The sequence below is a fragment of the Anser cygnoides genome, chromosome 8, assembly GCF_040182565.1.
Source record: "Anser cygnoides isolate HZ-2024a breed goose chromosome 8, Taihu_goose_T2T_genome, whole genome shotgun sequence".
Classification (NCBI taxonomy): Eukaryota; Metazoa; Chordata; class Aves; order Anseriformes; family Anatidae; genus Anser; species Anser cygnoides.
In genome coordinates, this window is record NC_089880.1 from 10044319 (window position 1) to 10061898 (window position 17580).

Sequence of the window (17580 nt, forward strand, 5' to 3'; positions counted from 1 at the left end):
ATAAAGTGCCTATTACCTCTCCCAGGGCTTTGGGTAGTTACTGTGCTCACGCCAGCGTTTGCGTTACCTGATTTCCTACTGAACTCATGGCCTTGCTGAGCCCATGGGAAAGACTGAGAGGCACGCAAGGATGGAAGAGCACAAAGATCATTTGTGTAGCAGCAAGCGTGCCCAAGGTCTGTGAGAGTGCATTTGATTCCAGCTGACAGGAAGGCATTTCCTAAATGCCTTCCGTTTCCTTTTGTTTCAGGAAAAGAATCTTGACTGTGAAATCAAGGGAACGCAAGTTACCTTCACCGGGCACACTTCCATAACTTAATGAGCATTTTCACCCAGAGTTTCTTACAATTTCTTGATCAGGGAAGAGTGAAAAGCTATCATTGTTTGCCAGATTGTCTAATGTCATCACAGGGTTTCTGTGCGGTTCTATATCTATATCTATATATTCTATATATATAGATATATATATATTCTATATATATATATCCTATATTCATCTCTATATATGAATATGGATAATCTACAAGGTCTGTGTGGCACAAAAATGATGATGCAATTTCCTCATAGCATGCAGGCAAATAAACAAGGGCTGCAGCAAACAATCGACAAAGAACAGACAAGGCTCTTGAGCTGGATCTCTACAGTTAATGAAGTATCCCTAAAAGGTAGATACAACAGTCAAATCTGTACGGACATTTGCCTCCATTTTTAAGGAATTAGAAGAAAACTGTTCTGTACATCTCTTCTTCCATGAGCTCATAATCAAGGAAAAACGTTTGGGTGGCACACGAGGAGATCTCTAGTCCAGCCCCCTGCTCCAAGTAGGGCTAACTTTACCTCCAGAACAGGCTGCCCAGGGCCTTGCCCTACGTTCCCCTCTGCCGGAAAAGGCTCTGAACGATTCCTTGCAAAAGATGCTCTCTTTCCTCCTCTCACAGCTAGAGGACTTCCATGAGCAACTGTTCCCTAAGGAGCCTCAGGCACCCTCTACAGTTCCAACAGGAGAGCCACGCTGCAACCCTTCCACCCTTGCAAGTGTTCCAAAGGCCCTGATGCATTTTCCTGCTAGTGAAATTCCCACAGGGGATAAGCCACCACGAGAGGATCACTCCTCATTCACGTGTCAACCCTTCACATAGCCCTAAATGTAGGATGAAAACCCTCCTTTCTCCTGTTTCTCTCCATTCTCAAAGGAACGGATGGAAAAACTGTAAGCATTAATGTTTTAAGCAAATCAGTACTTTAACAAACAGTAAGGCTTTATCCTGGCCTAGAACAGATTCAGATCAGAACAGGAACTTGTTGATCTGACCTAGGGCAGCTCTCACATGTTACAAACACTGGTGAAGAACAAAATTCTTTTTTAATGAGAAAGATCCTGCCAGCGGATTTTAGAAATGCCAAGGTCATTCTCCCGTGTAACTAACAGAAGTTAATCTTCCCAAAGTTTACAGTTTTCAGAATCTTTTGGGCTGGACGGTTTCTGAGGGGCCACAGAAAGCAATGTACTGAACGTGGTGGTTTGTGAGACCTCCTCACCAAAGAACAAAGCTGCGAGCTAGGTAAAAACAGAGTGACTCAGAGGCAGCTAGCGTCCTGGAGCCAACAGCTGTTTGCAAACCACCAAGCGGAGGACATACAAAGGTCAGCATCTGAAAAGGGAATGTGGTGGAGTTAGGAAAAAAGAGGAACAAAAACATTTGTCTGCTTCCTCTTATATTTACTTGACCTTTACTAAAATTACTTATTCAAGCCTTTTATCCCACACAGGCCAGACACAGACTCACGGTCTTACCAGTGGTCTGTGCTTCAAGTTTGTTGAACAGATCTCTCCAGGCTAGATCTTGGAAGAAGTTGTTGTATCTATAATCTACAGACCCCAGATACTTGGCCACTGGATGAGATCCTAAGAAAGAAAGGAAAACATGACAGTTGTTCTTCCCAGCACTGAACGCAGGTATGATTTTCTTTTGTCTGCAAGGAATTAAATTCCAAAATCAAACTATACTAGACATCCCAGAAATAAGTTTCTTCAACTATAACAACAAAATTTAGTCCAGCTTATCTCTACAAAAGCATGCAAATAGACTTCCCAGCAGAGAAATTGCTCCAGCACCACTTTCAGTGACACCTTCCCTTCTCCCCTCTCCCTCCCGCCAAATTAAACTTTAAAAAGCCAAGGAAAACAGGACTGCGAAACTGCTGAGGAAACAAATGATTTGGAAGACCCGGAGGCCCCGTGGCTCTCCGTCTCGGTCACTCAGTTTTGCAAGCGGCTGGCCCCGCAGCCCTTCCTGCCCGCAGGCTGCATGTGGACACCGTGGCCATAGGAGACAGATCCTTCCCCCAAACACCATTTGCACACCATCGCTCTTTTGCAGTAGAGGACAGGAAATCACCTGCAACCAGGGAAAACCACCCAGGGAGCCTCGTTTAATAGGAGGAGAAGCAAAATGGCCATAAATGCAATATATAAGCTGTAATTAAAGACAGAAGTCAGAGCCCAAGGATTACAAGTCCCTGGTGAATGCTGGCACATGCATCAGGTCCCTGCTTGCCCTAGCTAAGCCTCATGCTCCTTTAAGAGCACGGAAAAAGACCTAATTTCACCAAGTTTGTGTCCTGCCTCCAGCTTGCAGCCCTGGATGGAGACCTGCCTTCACACCTGCACCGAGCAGCAGAGGAAAAGCATTGAAGTGACCGCCTCTGCCCTGGGAGAGGTCAAAACATTCGCCACTTTCATTTTAGGCGACGTGTCCCCAGCTCAGCTCTTACAACCTGCTCTTACAACTACTTCTCCAGTCTACCAACAGAGGAGGGGAGGTGTGCCAGGACTGCGCTGCCCAGCCACCACGTTTCAGTCTTTGCTCTTTCCGTGCTCAGCATGAGCCTTGTACATTCACACTTTGTACAGGCCTCAGAGCTTCTCCTCATCAGCCTATTTTTATCCTTCTTGCATGCTGAATTCTCACATCAAGCCTCACTTCCAGAGACCACAACAGCTGCGTCATCGGCTGGTAATCGCTAACCTGACGGCTCCAGCCCAAAACACCCCTAACTGCTTAAATACGCTCACCATCCACATCTAAAGCTCACTGTGGGAAAACGCACTGTTTCTCACCCTCCAAACCAGTGCTAATTTTCAGACTTCCACAACACGTTTAAGCAGAAGGTCTCTGAGTTCCCCTCAGAGTCATTACAAACCGAGGCCTAAGCTCTTCCCTGGAGCCTGCCGATAATGGCTACTTTGAGACTTGTAATTTCTTTTCCTGTGGAGTTTTTAGCAGTGCACGTGGAGCAGCTCAGCATCACACGCTGGAGAAGTGACAGCTTCCCCACATGTTGGAAAAACACATCACATATGCATGGCAGATGCAGCTGGAAACGAGTACTAAACAAAAGATATCCCAAGTTCTATCCCTGGGAGCTAAATAAAATGTTTTTAAAAAACTACGGTCAAAATAATCCCAACTTTTTTTTTTTTCCTTCTCTTACTTGCGTCTTTTCAACCGTCTCTTCACTTGTTTGGCGTTAAAGGAGTCTTTCAGCCACAGAACTGGAAGCACGAAGCAGGACTGAATCTCCCAGTACAGACATTTACAGACAAGAAGCATTTCTCAGCGTCAACAAACCACTGCAGGTTGGCTCTTCTGTCCCTGCAGCATGTAGTTGAAGGTAAAACCACCTTAGAAAAGACTCCACCACTGCTACTTTGAAGGTGCTGCTAACAGCAGAAATCTTTTCCTTTAAGACATTTATGGCATGGTCACCATCTTGTCTTTGGTGCTTTTTCAATTGTCAGGAAAGAGACGTTGCTCCTCAATCACTTTAATGAAGTGCCAGAAAGCTGGCCAGAAATAAGCACTTGGTCCAATCAGGAAATACTGCAGACTTCTATGGGAAAGGCCCTGACAGAAGAGAAGTTTCTATATTTAAAGCACATTCAAGAAACATTCACAGTTCCATTATCAATTTAAAGTGCTTTATTCTTTTTTAAATTACCGAAGTTTTAAGGTTAAAAAAATAAACACAACAAAACCCCAAAACACTAGCTAAATCTTGCGTATTACTTTCCAAAAGACGGTATTTTCAGACCATTAAAGACTGAAGGACAGAAAACTCCTTTTTGAAGGCTGAGAGACAGGCAGCACGTGAGGACCAAAATCCTCAGCCACACAGACTCTCATTCAAAGCAAATTGAAGCCTGCAGAAATCTTTCTTTCCTGTGTTTCTATCCCCTACAAGGTTCTCTCTCCTATTTCTGCCAACCGCTTTGGAAACTAAATGCCTTCCTTACAGAAGGATCCAGGGCTCCTGTCTTTTTCACTTGACTTCTGCAAATCTCACCACCAAATCAACAGCCTTATATCCACTGCTCAGGGTGCTGGGCAGCAGCTTCTGACTCCTGCAGCAAATGCCATCAGCTGGTCCCAAGCCTAGAAGACTGGAAAAATCACTTTTCAAGGTTACTGCTGCCTGTGTCACCTAAGTGCCCTGTTCACACTCACTGAAGCCAAGCCTCGGACTAGACCAACTTCTGGCATCACACACTTATGGCACCAACATTGCCCAGATGCCCCTGCCCACAAGCACCAGTGACTGCCTGGCTGCCCAGGCCTCTCTGCTCCAGCATTCCTCACATTTTTGACTGTGACAACGAGACCCCTGATGCTGTTATCAGTGCACACCACTTCCCTGGACACAAGAGATCCAAGCTGGGTTACTTCCCAGCCAGGCAGGCTTGCTGAGCTGTTGGAAGGGCAGAGATAAGATGCTGGAAAACTGAGGAAAGAAACCGAGGAGAAGAGCACGTGAAGGAAAGGTCAAAAGATACATGTAATTTGAATAATTTAAACTCTCAGCAGTTTCAGAGCCTTTTAACATTTTTCATCTCTATCCCCCTACATAATAAACATTTTCTGTGTCAGCCTCAGAAAGGCCTGAACAGTTATTGCTTTGGGAAACACAGCGCCCAATGAATTAAAGATTTCAGCCAGGGCAAGAGCTTCTAGAACATCATTCTGTGCATTCACTGTACCATGATAATAAGGTATATATGAGCCTGCCCCTGTGGGAGAAAGGACTCAACGCCTTACATTAGGCAAAAGGTTTACAAGCAGACTTTGACATCAAGAATAAAGATGAAATTCACTCACACAAGAGCAGTGCAAGCATTAAGCAACGCTATGCCAGCATGAGATTTGCCTCATTTAACAACCATATACCTGGCCAAAGCTTTCATGAGGGCTACTGCTAAGGGAACACATCACATTTAACCCATTCATCTTTCTATGAAGAAAAATTTTTCCTTATTTACCTAGAGGGATGATCAAAAATCTCATGTAGCCGAGCCAGTCTGGGGTTTTGTGAGACAGCTGCTCTACAAAGAGCCTCAATACAGCACTGAGGTAATTCTGGGCTCCGGCCACTGCAATTTTAATGGGGTTTGGAGGCTGAGAATTGCAGTTACAGCTAGACAGAAAAAGAGGGAACATGTTCATAATTGTGCTTCCAACCAACTATTTCAGAACAAGTCAAAAAAATGGGTTAATAACAACCAAGGCAGAAGAGAGCTCGTTCAACACACAAGGCAATATCACAATGATTATCAGCAGCTTAAAACATTGTTAATAGAATGCAACATTGTTCAGTACTTTCTTAATTGGTCTTCTTGCTTTTTTTTTTTTTTTCACAAATTTTGATAGTTTATAAAGGGCTGTACTCAACAATCTATGTTGGGATGTACCTATTGAAACTAACAGCTGTGTCGGAACATACCTACAGCCCTCAATACATAGCTGGGAAATGCCTCAAGGAATTGAGGACCTTACCTGGGAATTAATTTAAGGGAAGAAAAAAAAAAAAAGAAAAATTGTTTTAAAACCTATTATCTTCACATGTTTTACTGGTTATTAGATCTAACATAGGAGGCAGTCTCTGAAGTACAATCTCTTAAAATCAGTGCTGTCAGTGAAGAGAGACTTGTGTCCTCACACACGTGGCAGAACAGCAACAACTTTGCAGGGCTGGCAAGTACTGAAGAACCACACAACTGGGACTTCAGTCCGAGGAGGAGTCCAAATGAGGGAGAAGTATTCCCCCACTGTTGGATGGAAAACTCCCCGAGCACTGGGGCATAGGAGCTGAGAGGCTTTTAGAGCTGTGGACTGCCAGCCCTCCTTTCTGTGGGAGGCTCACCAACCGAAACAAGCAAAGCGGTCACTTACTATCGCTGTATCCTGGAGACAATAGTACTGAAAGCTGCCTGAATATCAGCTGAGGAGCACGTGCAGACCACTGGCAAGGTATGCTTTTGTAAGACATCCGATAGGTACTGAGGAGAGAACAGAACACGTTAAAGTCATTTTTGCTACAGTTTGCCACATGAAAATCTCATTTCCCCCCAGCCTCCTATGTATTGTCACAGCAAAGTGTGGGCACTCTCCCCATGTCCAATGCGTAGGCAATGCAGCTGTTTCCCAGACACCTTCTCCTTGTGCGTCAGCCATAGAAAAGCTTTTCCTCTACAAAGATGGAACCACTGCTTCACAAACACGAACACTACATCCAAAACATGGCATTTCTGGCAATGACGAGACTAGACCAGCAGTTCTCATGGCCACAGGGAGCAGGGCAGCAGCAGAAGGCTGTTTGCCTAGCAGACAGCTCTGGGTAAGAGAAGATGCTCTCTACTTACCTGCCTGCAGAACTGCACATGCAGTGCTCTCTGATTTAAAAGGACTTGACAAACACAATATTCTAATATTTTGCCTACCCTCGAATACCAAAACAACAACAAAAAAATAGTGCTACCAACACACATTCCTTGTGTTGGACCTTTCCCCCTCCATGCAGCTCAAAGGGAAAAAAGTTAACATACACCTAAAGTACATATGGATAAAACGTTGACGAGTGTCCGCAGTTATCTCATGCTTTCAAATTCTGCACCGCTAATCCGCACACCCTAGCCAATGCCATCATCATCTCATCTGATGCTGTATACACTGCTGGAAGAAATCTGCACAGCTTTCTCTCCATCTCTAGATGGCATTTCTCCCTCTTCTGTGTTTAGAGTGACTTGGAATCAGTAACTCAACTGGTATTTTTGATTTCTCAGACACTGAGACCCCAGTTCTACTAGAAGCAGAGAGCAAGATCAGCCAACCTAACTCCACAAACCTGGCACAAGTTCTACAGCCCACAGTCAACCATTACTCATTTATGTGCCTCTTCTCTATATATTTTATTGCTGTCTCAGACTGAGGTTCAGAAAGGAGCAAAATTTCTTCTGACCCCCAACCCAAACGCATAGCAAATGACCCCACATTGCCAGTACAAGAGAGGAGTGCTCAGAGTTCTCCTTATCACAAGTATCACACACTAAGAAAACATGTTAACACGTCTGCAGACAAGAATCAACAGAAATACGTGCAAGGCAATAGCAATGAGCTGAAGTATTTTCTCCTGTGGACATCACCAGTGCCCAGCAATATCAGTCCAAACCACAGATGTGTCCTCTCTGCTTCCTTTATCCCTGCCTACCATAGAGGAGAAGCAAGCTCTAGAGTGCAAGGTTCTAGCCATACCTGTTGTGCTGCTAACCAGAAGAAATGGCCTTCCAGAGAACAGAGGAAATCTCTGGGAAAGGATTGAGCTGACAAAGCTTTACAAAATCCATAGCATCTCTTGGTGAAACTCTTTATCTGTAGGCAATGAACCTTCAATATGCTGCCACTTCCATGAACCACCACCACTGCTCTTCAATCAAGCAGCAGAACCTACTTGGTTCGTGGTAAAGGTCAATTCCCAAGGAAGAACAGTGCTTCAGATAACGTCTCCTGCATTTACCTGGCCTTGCCAATCAGAAGTATTGACAAGAATAATGTTTTCTGGCAGCTGGTCGTCAGAAACCAGGATGTGATTTAGTTGGTCATACACCGTTTTCCTGGGGATCTGGAAATGAAGACACAGAGAACAGAGCAACAGAAGATATCAGCTTTAATCCTCATACCAGCAGCTCCAACTCCTGCAGTTTGAGAGAGATGGCTCTGCATGGGCTGGCCAGTTCTTGGTCACTCCATCAGCGACACATGCTAGCGGACACACAGATTGCTGGCAGTGACATTGGTCAGCTTCTTCAGCACTGCAATATTCTGCAGGCTCCTTTATCAGCCACCTAGGTTTTGTCAGCCATCACTCCTTCCACAGTGCATTTTTCTTAAGTCACTTTATACCAACTAACAGTAGCTCAAAGAATTCTGGATTTACAGAAACCAGCAACTATCTCTGTCAAGGAGGGAATTAACTGAGTCCTGCAGTTAACAAAAGCATGGCACAGAGACATTTTGCATAAATCAGTCCCCTTTTGCAACTTCCCTTATTTCAAATGAGTAATTTCCCTTATTTCAAAGAAGTAATTCCTCAAGACATCCCTATTTGTTCCTCATCACAACAGTCTGTTCCAGTGTTTTCAATTTATGGCTGGCAACAAGCTGACAAAGCCCAGCAGACAGCATGGAAGGTACAATTATCAGCCAAGAAGCAAATTTCCTCCTTCCTGGAGCTGTGAGGTCCTGTTCCTTTCCAGCAGGGACAACACTTCGGCCAGAAGGAAAGGGACCACAGGAGACAGATGGAGAACACAAAAGCCATGACTGACTGGAGACAGAGAAATATTTTTCACACCTGTAAGTGGTGCCGGGTGTCTGGAGATCGTTCATTATCCAGACTGTTCGCTCTCTCGTTCTGTGGCCTCACTGGCTGCCTCTCCTTCAGAGACGTGCTTCTTCCCCGGCGTCCCGTCTGCTTCCCTTCAGACCTGCTAGAGAGAGGTGCTTTCATTCTAGACCTGGCTCATATCTGAGCAAAATTAATCCCCGACCTCCTACATCAACTCCATCTGGCAACCTCAGCAATGAGACCCTAGGCACTGGAGATTCACACATGTAAATCTGAGCTAGCCTGAGACCTGTTAATTCTGCTTCTGACGGTTCAGAAGCTATAAAGCACATGGGTCAGCTATACAGAATGTTGTCATCGTGTTCTCAGAGTCACAGGCAGACTTCCACACCAAGACGCACACCACCACCATGCTAATCACCGCTCCAGTGTAACAAGAACCAGCCACACAAACTGCAGAAATGCCCCCAAAAGCAGCCCAGAAATACCTCTTCAGAAGAGCCTCTATTTGCTTGCAAATAACCGAAGAAATTATATGGTGTGGTTGTTGAAGTCCTTCCTTATTAGGGAACTTAGACTTGACAACCATCTTTATGGCCAAAATCTGCATCATCTGACTTAACAACAGTATCTTTGAGAATGCAGCCCCAGAGTAAACATCCCTGAGCAACATCAGGGCAATATTCCTTTTCAGGGTTCTTGGTATTCATTTATCAAGTGCCCAAGGCCCACCTCTCAAGTGCCTGAACACAAGGATGGGCTCCTTGGGGTCGATGCCTAAAGGCCATACTGAACAAATGCTAGCAGGCTGTCCACGTCCTCCCAAGCAGCCCTGCAGCAGGTGCAATGCTGTGTCACTGCTCTACCTGGTGGATGGGATAATGAGGGACTCCGTCTTGGTGATCTTCCCGCTGGGCGGGAGCTTCTCAACAAACACATCTGGCGTGGGAAGCTCAGCTTCTTGAACCTCAGTTTGCTGGCTGGACTCCTGCAAACACACAGAACCAAGTCAGGAACAAACCCTTCCCTCTCTGTGACTACCACAAGGGCTAGCAGGAGGGACACCTGGCTGGGCTACATGCAGCCTGTCCCTTCCAGACACGCTACTCATGGCCAAAGGGGACAAGTCAATACTGTCTTGTTGAGAGAGAAATACATTGGAGAAATGTACAAATAGCATGCCTTCAGCAGAGCAACTTGACCTTTCGGATTTTTTTTTCCCCCAGGACCAGCTTGATTTCTGCCAATTCAGCTGGAAGTAGTAGTTCTGCCTGACATTAACGCAGGAGCCCATACTTTCCAGGATGATACACGTGCTCAGTGGCATACTTTAGGCCAGCCTTCCTCAAACCAAGAGAAAGGCTGTTTAAAAAGAAGGCCATGTAAAGCATTTTAATTTCAAAAGGCTGAAAGACAATAACTTCCAACAACAGAGGTCAGGAGCAGAGCTCAGCATTATCTTCACTGCAGGTAACATTGTCTACATCAGTTGTGTTGTATATGCTGCTATATGAACAGGTAGACACGTGCCACAGAACGCAGCTCGCAGTCGACAACCAAACTGCCAGGAGGAATGTTAACAAGTGAGTTTTCAACTTACGAAAGATACAGTGTCGGAAATACTGTCGCCTGGATGTTTGGTTCCGAGAGTCTTTGACTTTTCAGGCACTTCTACCTGCTTGAGAAGAGAAAACCATTAGAAGGTATGACAGAAGCACAATTTTTCACCCATGCTGTCTGGATGAGGCTGTTCAAAAGCCACAGTTTAAATACTGCACAGCTCTGCAGCACAGCCGTGAGTGCTTCTGTTCACATCAGAACTGTATGTGTTAGCGTGGGACATGGCAAGGCAGCAGCTGAATCCTGCTAACAGAGATTTAATGCAACGGTCGCATTTAAAAATTGGGTAACAAAAGCCTGTAAGAAGATCTGGTGTCAATCCAAAAGGACCCAGGCCCTGCAAGGCCTCCTGCCGCGGTTCTGCAGCTGTGGTACCAGACACGGTTAGGCATCAACCAGCACAGACTGCCCTGCAGCTGCTTCACAGAACCAGCCTTGGCGTCTTCACACTCGGCAGCCTCCCAGCGATGCCAAGGCCTGGCACTGCTCTTGACAACGCAGAGCCGGATCAGACAAGGGATGACACAGGCAATGATCACAGATAAGAAACACATGTATCTCATGAATATGACAGCTTGTGAGACCAAGGGAAGGTGCTCGGGGCAAGGCCTCCACTGGAGACTCTGTTCTGGAGCTCCTGGACACAGACAAGGCAAGTCCAGCCCCTGAGCCCACTCGCTCCCATCAAGGCTGCTCGTTAGTGCTGTGACAGGAGGCATTCCAGCTCCCCCCCTTCCCTCAGTCTTAGATACTCAGTGCCTACAACCCTCAGACAGATCCATTACTACACTAAGAGACGTACTTTACACCGTACGGTGTACACAGAGGCAAGAAAGTCCCCCAGAATTGGGGCTGATAATTCGCTGTGCCTAGTACTCCCATCCAACAGGAGATGGAAAAGGGTGAGCAGCACTCACTTCGGCATTCACTCCCAGCCACCAGGAAAAGCAACCTGACATCAGTGTGGTAAAGCTTCCTCCAAGCAGGGTCAGGGAATCCCTAAAGCTCGCAGGCAACATCTCCCATCCTGGCTACTGCAAGTGCATTGAAAACGTGGAGATATTCATACCATTAGCAAGCATTCAATACATAAACTGAAGATGTTGACTTAACACTTAACTTCTGTTAAAAAAAATAAAATAAAATCACTCTTTCTTGGCAGAATATTCATGTCTCTGCATCCAAGTCTTTGGAGGAGGTCAGAGAGGGTGCTTTAATTTACACATGTAAATAGAGATAGCGCAGGTATCAAGGATGAACACGACAGGTTAGCACCGTGTGGTCAGAGCACTTTAATTTCAAAGGGAATGCAGATGGACAGACAAGACCTTGAGGCTGCTACGTTAACCGCAGACAGATAACCTTCTTGAGACGACTTACAGGACTTGATGGCTCTCTCTGGCTCTTGATGCTGTGGATGCTACCAATTTCTGTCTGAGAGCTGGAGTGTGACAGTCCTTCAAAATAAGGTCTGAATAAGGAAAGCAAAAACAGTTTTTATTAAGAAAATTAACAGAGAAAGTCCACTATGTTCTCAGCAAAGAAATGTGACTGTTCCCAAGGTGTCTTACCACTCCTCTACACTTCCAGTAAAATTTACAAGCTACTTTTGATCCTGTGAGTGAAAGGAAGGGGAGGAAAGGTCTCCAGGACAGCAAGAGAAGCCTGAAAGTCCAAGGAGTCCTGTCTAGCCCTGGCACTGACTGACTGACCTCCATGTAACGGCTCCAACGTGTCAGCTGTCACCCACCGGATCATATTTATAAAGTGCTTACAAGGAATGCCTGCATGCTCTCACGCGACACACCAAACAGAAGTTTTTACTTCCATAAAATCTGGGATGGGCCCACGGGCCCAGCATTTTCACAGAGCAGAACAGGACGCACATTCACCCCCCACGAGCAGTTGTGCCTTTACTACCCCAAGCACCAGGTGCAGAGTTTCACACTGCAGCTTTTGTTTCAGCTTTGCAAACGCTGATTGAACTACACGGCATTCCAGACAAGGTCTAGCTCTTGACTGAAAGACAGCAAGTGAAGGAGAATTACTGCCCCCCACCCATTCTCCACTCCTGTGGATAAGTGACTCTTGGTGCTCATGTGCATTTTATTTCCAGCTTGCATCTGGACTTGGCTGCCGGCCCTAGGATCCAATTACACATTTGCTCAAGAAGATAAGGTAGCACATACAATCAGATTGTGCTTCCATGTAAAAAGGCAGATCATCACGGCAGGCTTCAAGACTCAATTACAATTCAAGGAACTGATTTTTTTTTTTTTTTTTTTTTCAGGAAAGAAATAATGCCTACAAGCATCAACATTTATCACATTCTTTTCATTATATGAATGCAAGAACTGGACAGAGGAAGCCAGAAAGCATCTCCCCAGGACCAACGAGAAGCGATCCATAGCTCAGCTCCACTGTGCTGCCATACATCAGCACCTATGAAAGCTAGCTCAGAACAGGCTTGGGCGTACCTACTTCTGCTGCAGTCAGTCACCCTTAGGCCCTGAAAAACTCCTTTGTTTCCTGCAGTTCTACTTCCTTAATCCCTGCAAAGACTTTCTTTCCACATAGGATCTTATCAGCTTTCCCAGAAAGACCGCCTTGTCTATCACTACTACTGCTTCTGCAGCTTCCAACCCTTCTTCTGCCATAGCACCAGATTTCTTGCCTGTTTCTACCACCTCTTCAGAACATCTATGTGAAGTTTATTTCCACTGTGTCCCTGTCAGCAGTTCCTACCCCTGCGCTCAGGTGGCAGGCAGGCAGAATATTTGCAAAGGGAATGAGGAAAAATATAAGAAGGGAAATTAGACACCTCACACCCAACTCACGAGCAATTATCAAGTTATCCTAACATATACTGCTGCTCTGACACCAGGTCAAGGGAGGGTGGGAACAGGGTGGAGGGGTGAGAATAGAAACACCATCTAATCTGTGCTGACACTGCACACTGTCCCTCTTCAGTCTCAGCTCTCAGGAGATTGAGCCCCAAGCAGTTTCTCAAACTGACTGCTCTGCAGGCGTCTGCCCCAGCATCAGCCACCCCACACTTACTTTAACTTTGGCTTTGGAGTGCTCAAGACACTGTCGTCATCTTCCATCTCTGGCCCGCTGTCACTGGGGTTCTCTATGTCCAGCGTGTCATACAGGAGGTCCAAGTCCTCCTCCACCTCTGGGACGTGCTCTGCTGGGTCCTGCTCGGAATCCAGAACCTATGTGCAGGAGAAAAGCAGGCATGGCTGACTCTGCTAGCAGTCAAACAGAGCCCATAAAGTTTGGAGATGAAGTTTGTCAGTGCCTGTGTAAGCAATACTTACCTCCTGGCCTAGGTATCTTTGAACAAGTTATTAACCATGGGGTATGTTCACTGCTCAACCCTATTCTGTAAACAAAGCCTTCAGAAAGCCCCTAATGGAGTCCCAGTATTCTTAGAACAAGTACAGAATTGCAGGGCTCTCAATTGAGTAATCTGTTTTGGGTTTCACTGAAAAAGTTGCCATCATACATCCTAATTTCATATTTAGTACCCAAGCAGGCAGAAATGTGACAAAAATGTCCACAGAAGGTGTCTGTAGCTGATCCATGTCCAGGTTTCAACATGCATGCAAACCTGAAGAAAACAGATATCTCATGTCAAAACTTCCCTACGGTTTCCGCCCACATACAGAGTGGACACACCACTGTACCCAGCTCAGAGCTTGCTTTTTGAGTGGCAGCTCCAAAAAACAGCAGGCTGAGACCTCAGACACGGGCGCTGACTCTGCTGAGCTAACTTGGGAAGAACAGCAGAGCTTACAGGACTGTTTGGAAGAGTCAGGAAGCATGAGGAGTTGCTCACCCTTTCCCACAAACCACAGAATCTGCACGCAGACTGACAGCCAAGTGAGCTGTTAACTGTTTTTCTATCAGATACTCAGTGTTACACAGGTTCCTGGGTTCTGGATCTCTTTCATTTTTAGCTCTGACCAGACAGCTGTCTCTCCTGTGGATCTGTGTTTCCTATCGAAGTTTTTCAAGTCTTGCCTGGCTGTTCTATTAAGATGATCAAACAGGCAGCAATTTAACTTCACAAGCAATATACATAGTAGACTACTTGCCTTTGAAAGAGCCAAAGATAATTTCAAAGCTGTCTTTGAAACTAATGGGTACGAGTGTTTATCAAAATCTGGTTCTGATAAAATTTGATCTAGAAAACATTTGATGGCATTTTAAAGTTGGCCCTCGAGCTTCCATGCAAGGCCAGGACATTAGGACAGGTCACATCATCTGCAGACTTGGAAACAAAGTGAAGAGAACTAGGAGGAAACAGGATAATCTTCCTGATGACTACAGCAGGGCGCACACTGAGCAGTAAAGAGAGCAATATGCAGACAGGAAGGCTTCCAGCACGCATTACTTACCTCATCAGACACTTTAAACCTCTTCAGCAATGCCACAACCTTCTGTTTGAAGTTTTGTTGCTGCAAGTCAAAGACATTTTTACGTAAGTAAAGCATCAGTGAACTGTTTTATCCCAGTAAGAAGCCCAGACACATGACGCGGGTGCTCTAGCTGCTGCTTCAAGTCAAAAAACTGCTGGCACCACAAACCAAGTCTCTGCTATACACATGTTGAAATCAGCTTTTCCACACCTATGACACTTTCCTGCATTACAACAAGGTTCCACTCCACTAAACATTATGATAAGCCTTCTGGCCCCGATGGATGGCACACCACTCTTGGTTAGACACACAGTGGACAGCAAATTTCTGGTGAGCATTTGAGAGTCAACTTCTCTGATTCTTAACACTGCTGAGTGAACACAGGCATCTACCCACTGACCCAAAGAACAGACGTATTTTCTATCAACACAGCACTGTTTTTCCTGTTGCGGTTCATCCTGACAGGCTTGCTTGTACAACCAGTAGCACTGCAGAAAAGTTGTGAGGCTTGTCCTTTGCACTTGTCTATCAGAAAAATGCTTTCCAAGTCCAATACCAGCAGATCTAGGAAACAGCAGGCACCGAGCCCAAAATAACACAAACCCAACTGCTGCACTGCCTTTGTGCTCACTTGCACACAAGAGCTATTTCTCTCTTGCAGGACCAAACAGCTGAGATTTATCTTGAGCTACCCAGCCCTTCTCTGTCGCTGACCAACCTCACACACACTCTAAGGAAAAGGCACAGAAAGGCACAGGCAAGAGAGCTGGTTCAGGGCATCTGAAGTGGCATCCCTGGGTCAGGAGGAAAGGGAGGAGAAAATGGCTAGTGCCAGGCCACTCTTTGGTGCAGCAAGTTGTTCATCTACTGGCTCAACTGTATCTCACGTGAGCTTTTCTTGTAAGTCCCACTAGTCCCACCACTCTGGCCTCAGACATTTCACACCACCTCACTCTTCCAAACTTAGCCCTTTACCACTGAACGTAAATCCTGCAAGCCGTGCCGCCTTCCAGACAACTGAAGTTCAGGTGAAATAAATTCACCAGGTTCAAACGTTGTCCAAAGAACTGTCCCCACTGCACTTGCAGGACCAACATGCTCTCATGCTCGAGCTGTGCTCTGACTCGGGATGTAAAGCAAAAATGTCCATCACGCAGACCAGCGTGGCAGTCTGTGGAGGGAGCACACACAAAAGGCAGTAGGCTAAGGTGGCATGTCAAGAACTGTTCGCTGGCCTGAATGCTTTGACAGTTGGCAGACAAGAGCCCTGGTGGGTTTGGAGCTGGGCTGATGTTAAATTTCCTGGCAGAACGTAACCCGGTCTTGCACCAGCTCTACGCACCAGAGATTCAGTACCAGCTCAATGGTCGGGGACAGAAAGTCATTCTTATTATGAAGAAGTTGCTCACTTAATAAGTACAGGGTGTATTTTGCCCTGTGCTGTCACTAATGCCTGAAAACAATACTAAGGACATCAAGCATATGAGCTAGCATACTCCTAGTCTATAGAGGATCTTTTTAATTGTAGATTCAGGTCAAAACAGTGTTTATTCCAGACCTTCTCAAAACAAAGATTTCAAAACTAGCCTCACAAAAGGTACAAATGAACTCCAGACCTACTCTTAAGTCCAAAAAGAAACCTGGCCCGTTATGGTGATTTGAGTTATTGTCATGACAGACATGCACAAACACTTGTGTAGGCAGAAAGCTGTATTACAGTGCAGTCCAGCACAAGTCAGTGCTCCACACTGGAGTTTTACAGGCAATCACATGCTTGCTGTGAGAGGGCAGATGGCTGCATGCTACCTACCAAAGCCTTCAATATCCAGCTACTTTTCCTGAACAGCACATGCACCACCTCAGGTCCATCGTCAAGCTCCAGCCCCTGACTGAGCTACTTCACTTCATTTTGAAACCCTTCCACAAGTCTCTCCCATGCACAGCACAAGCAGAAGAGCTTCCCTTCACTTGAAGCTATGCTTTCAGGTCTTACGTGAGCACAGATTCTGCCCTGGCTTCGTTATGAGGCTGAATTTCACATGCTTATATGATTTTTGAAGCTCCCTCATCTTGCAGCCGAAGGACACTCACGACAGACACACCACGGACTGCCCCACTCCCTGCTCTGACAGCTTCTGCTAGCTCTTCACATGCTGTGACCATGCCCCCAGGCTCCCTGCTGGGCCAGCGTGTCTAGTGCTGCTGCTCCCATAAGCCACATGCACTGCAAATCCTGGCCAAACCCCATCAGTGTTAGTAAAACTAATTTCCACCGACCCTGGTTATGGACGTCGTTCTTACTATCGATCTCCGCTGCTTCTTGGGCTTCCCCAGCTCGTACTCATCATCATCCAAATCCTGAACAGAAAGAGGATTCCTTTGTTACCTTTGCGGCTTGGGGACACACGAGCATTTAAGTGCTAACAATGTTCCCTCTATGAACCTGCTGCTCTATCTTCCAGGCATTCAGCATTTGCTTTAATTGTTTGTGGTTATGGTGGCAGAGGGAAAAGGAATTGAGCCAGGTCTGCAGAGGGCCAGAATACCAGAACAGAGAAGCAAAACAGCCCTAGTTCTACACTGAAGGAACAAGGATACTCTCAGCCCCACGTTGCAGTGGGTTCCTCTCTCAGTCCCTCCAAGAGGTGGAAGGCAAGTGATGCCAGAGTCTGAAGCAAGTAAGATCCAAACTCAAATGCATCTCACTCAGGGGTTCTCTGTAAGGACTCATTTTGCAGAAGGCATTGAAGACTAACATCTGACTCAGATCCCACTGGCCCTCTAATGACAGCTGGGGGCCTAGTTGGGCTCTTGGAATCCAATCAGCATTACAGAAGCAATCAGCTGATGCCTT

The 17580-nt window shown here is 46.0% G+C and overlaps 1 protein-coding gene across 8 annotated transcripts in view; it reads right to left on the reverse strand.

The window, feature by feature from the left end:
• The window catches only part of PACS2 (phosphofurin acidic cluster sorting protein 2), a 71843-nt gene that overhangs the window by 18572 nt on the left and 35691 nt on the right, over nt 1-17580 (reverse strand). For 2 of the 8 annotated variants that reach the window (XM_067001349.1, XM_067001348.1), the window contains exons 7-17: nt 17004-17084; nt 14706-14765; nt 13360-13517; nt 11680-11770; nt 10280-10357; nt 9546-9667; nt 8686-8821; nt 7849-7953; nt 6228-6334; nt 5318-5472; nt 1796-1906 (exon numbers count right to left, since the gene is read on the reverse strand). In XM_067001349.1, coding sequence (XP_066857450.1) covers nt 1796-1906; nt 5318-5472; nt 6228-6334; nt 7849-7953; nt 8686-8821; nt 9546-9667; nt 10280-10357; nt 11680-11770; nt 13360-13517; nt 14706-14765; nt 17004-17084 — 1204 coding nt within the window. The remainder of the gene's footprint in view (nt 1-1795; nt 1907-5317; nt 5473-6227; nt 6335-7848; nt 7954-8685; nt 8822-9545; nt 9668-10279; nt 10358-11679; nt 11771-13359; nt 13518-14705; nt 14766-17003; nt 17085-17580) is intronic. The other 6 variants (XM_067001350.1, XM_067001347.1, XM_067001346.1 and 3 more) reach the window with 6 other exon arrangements.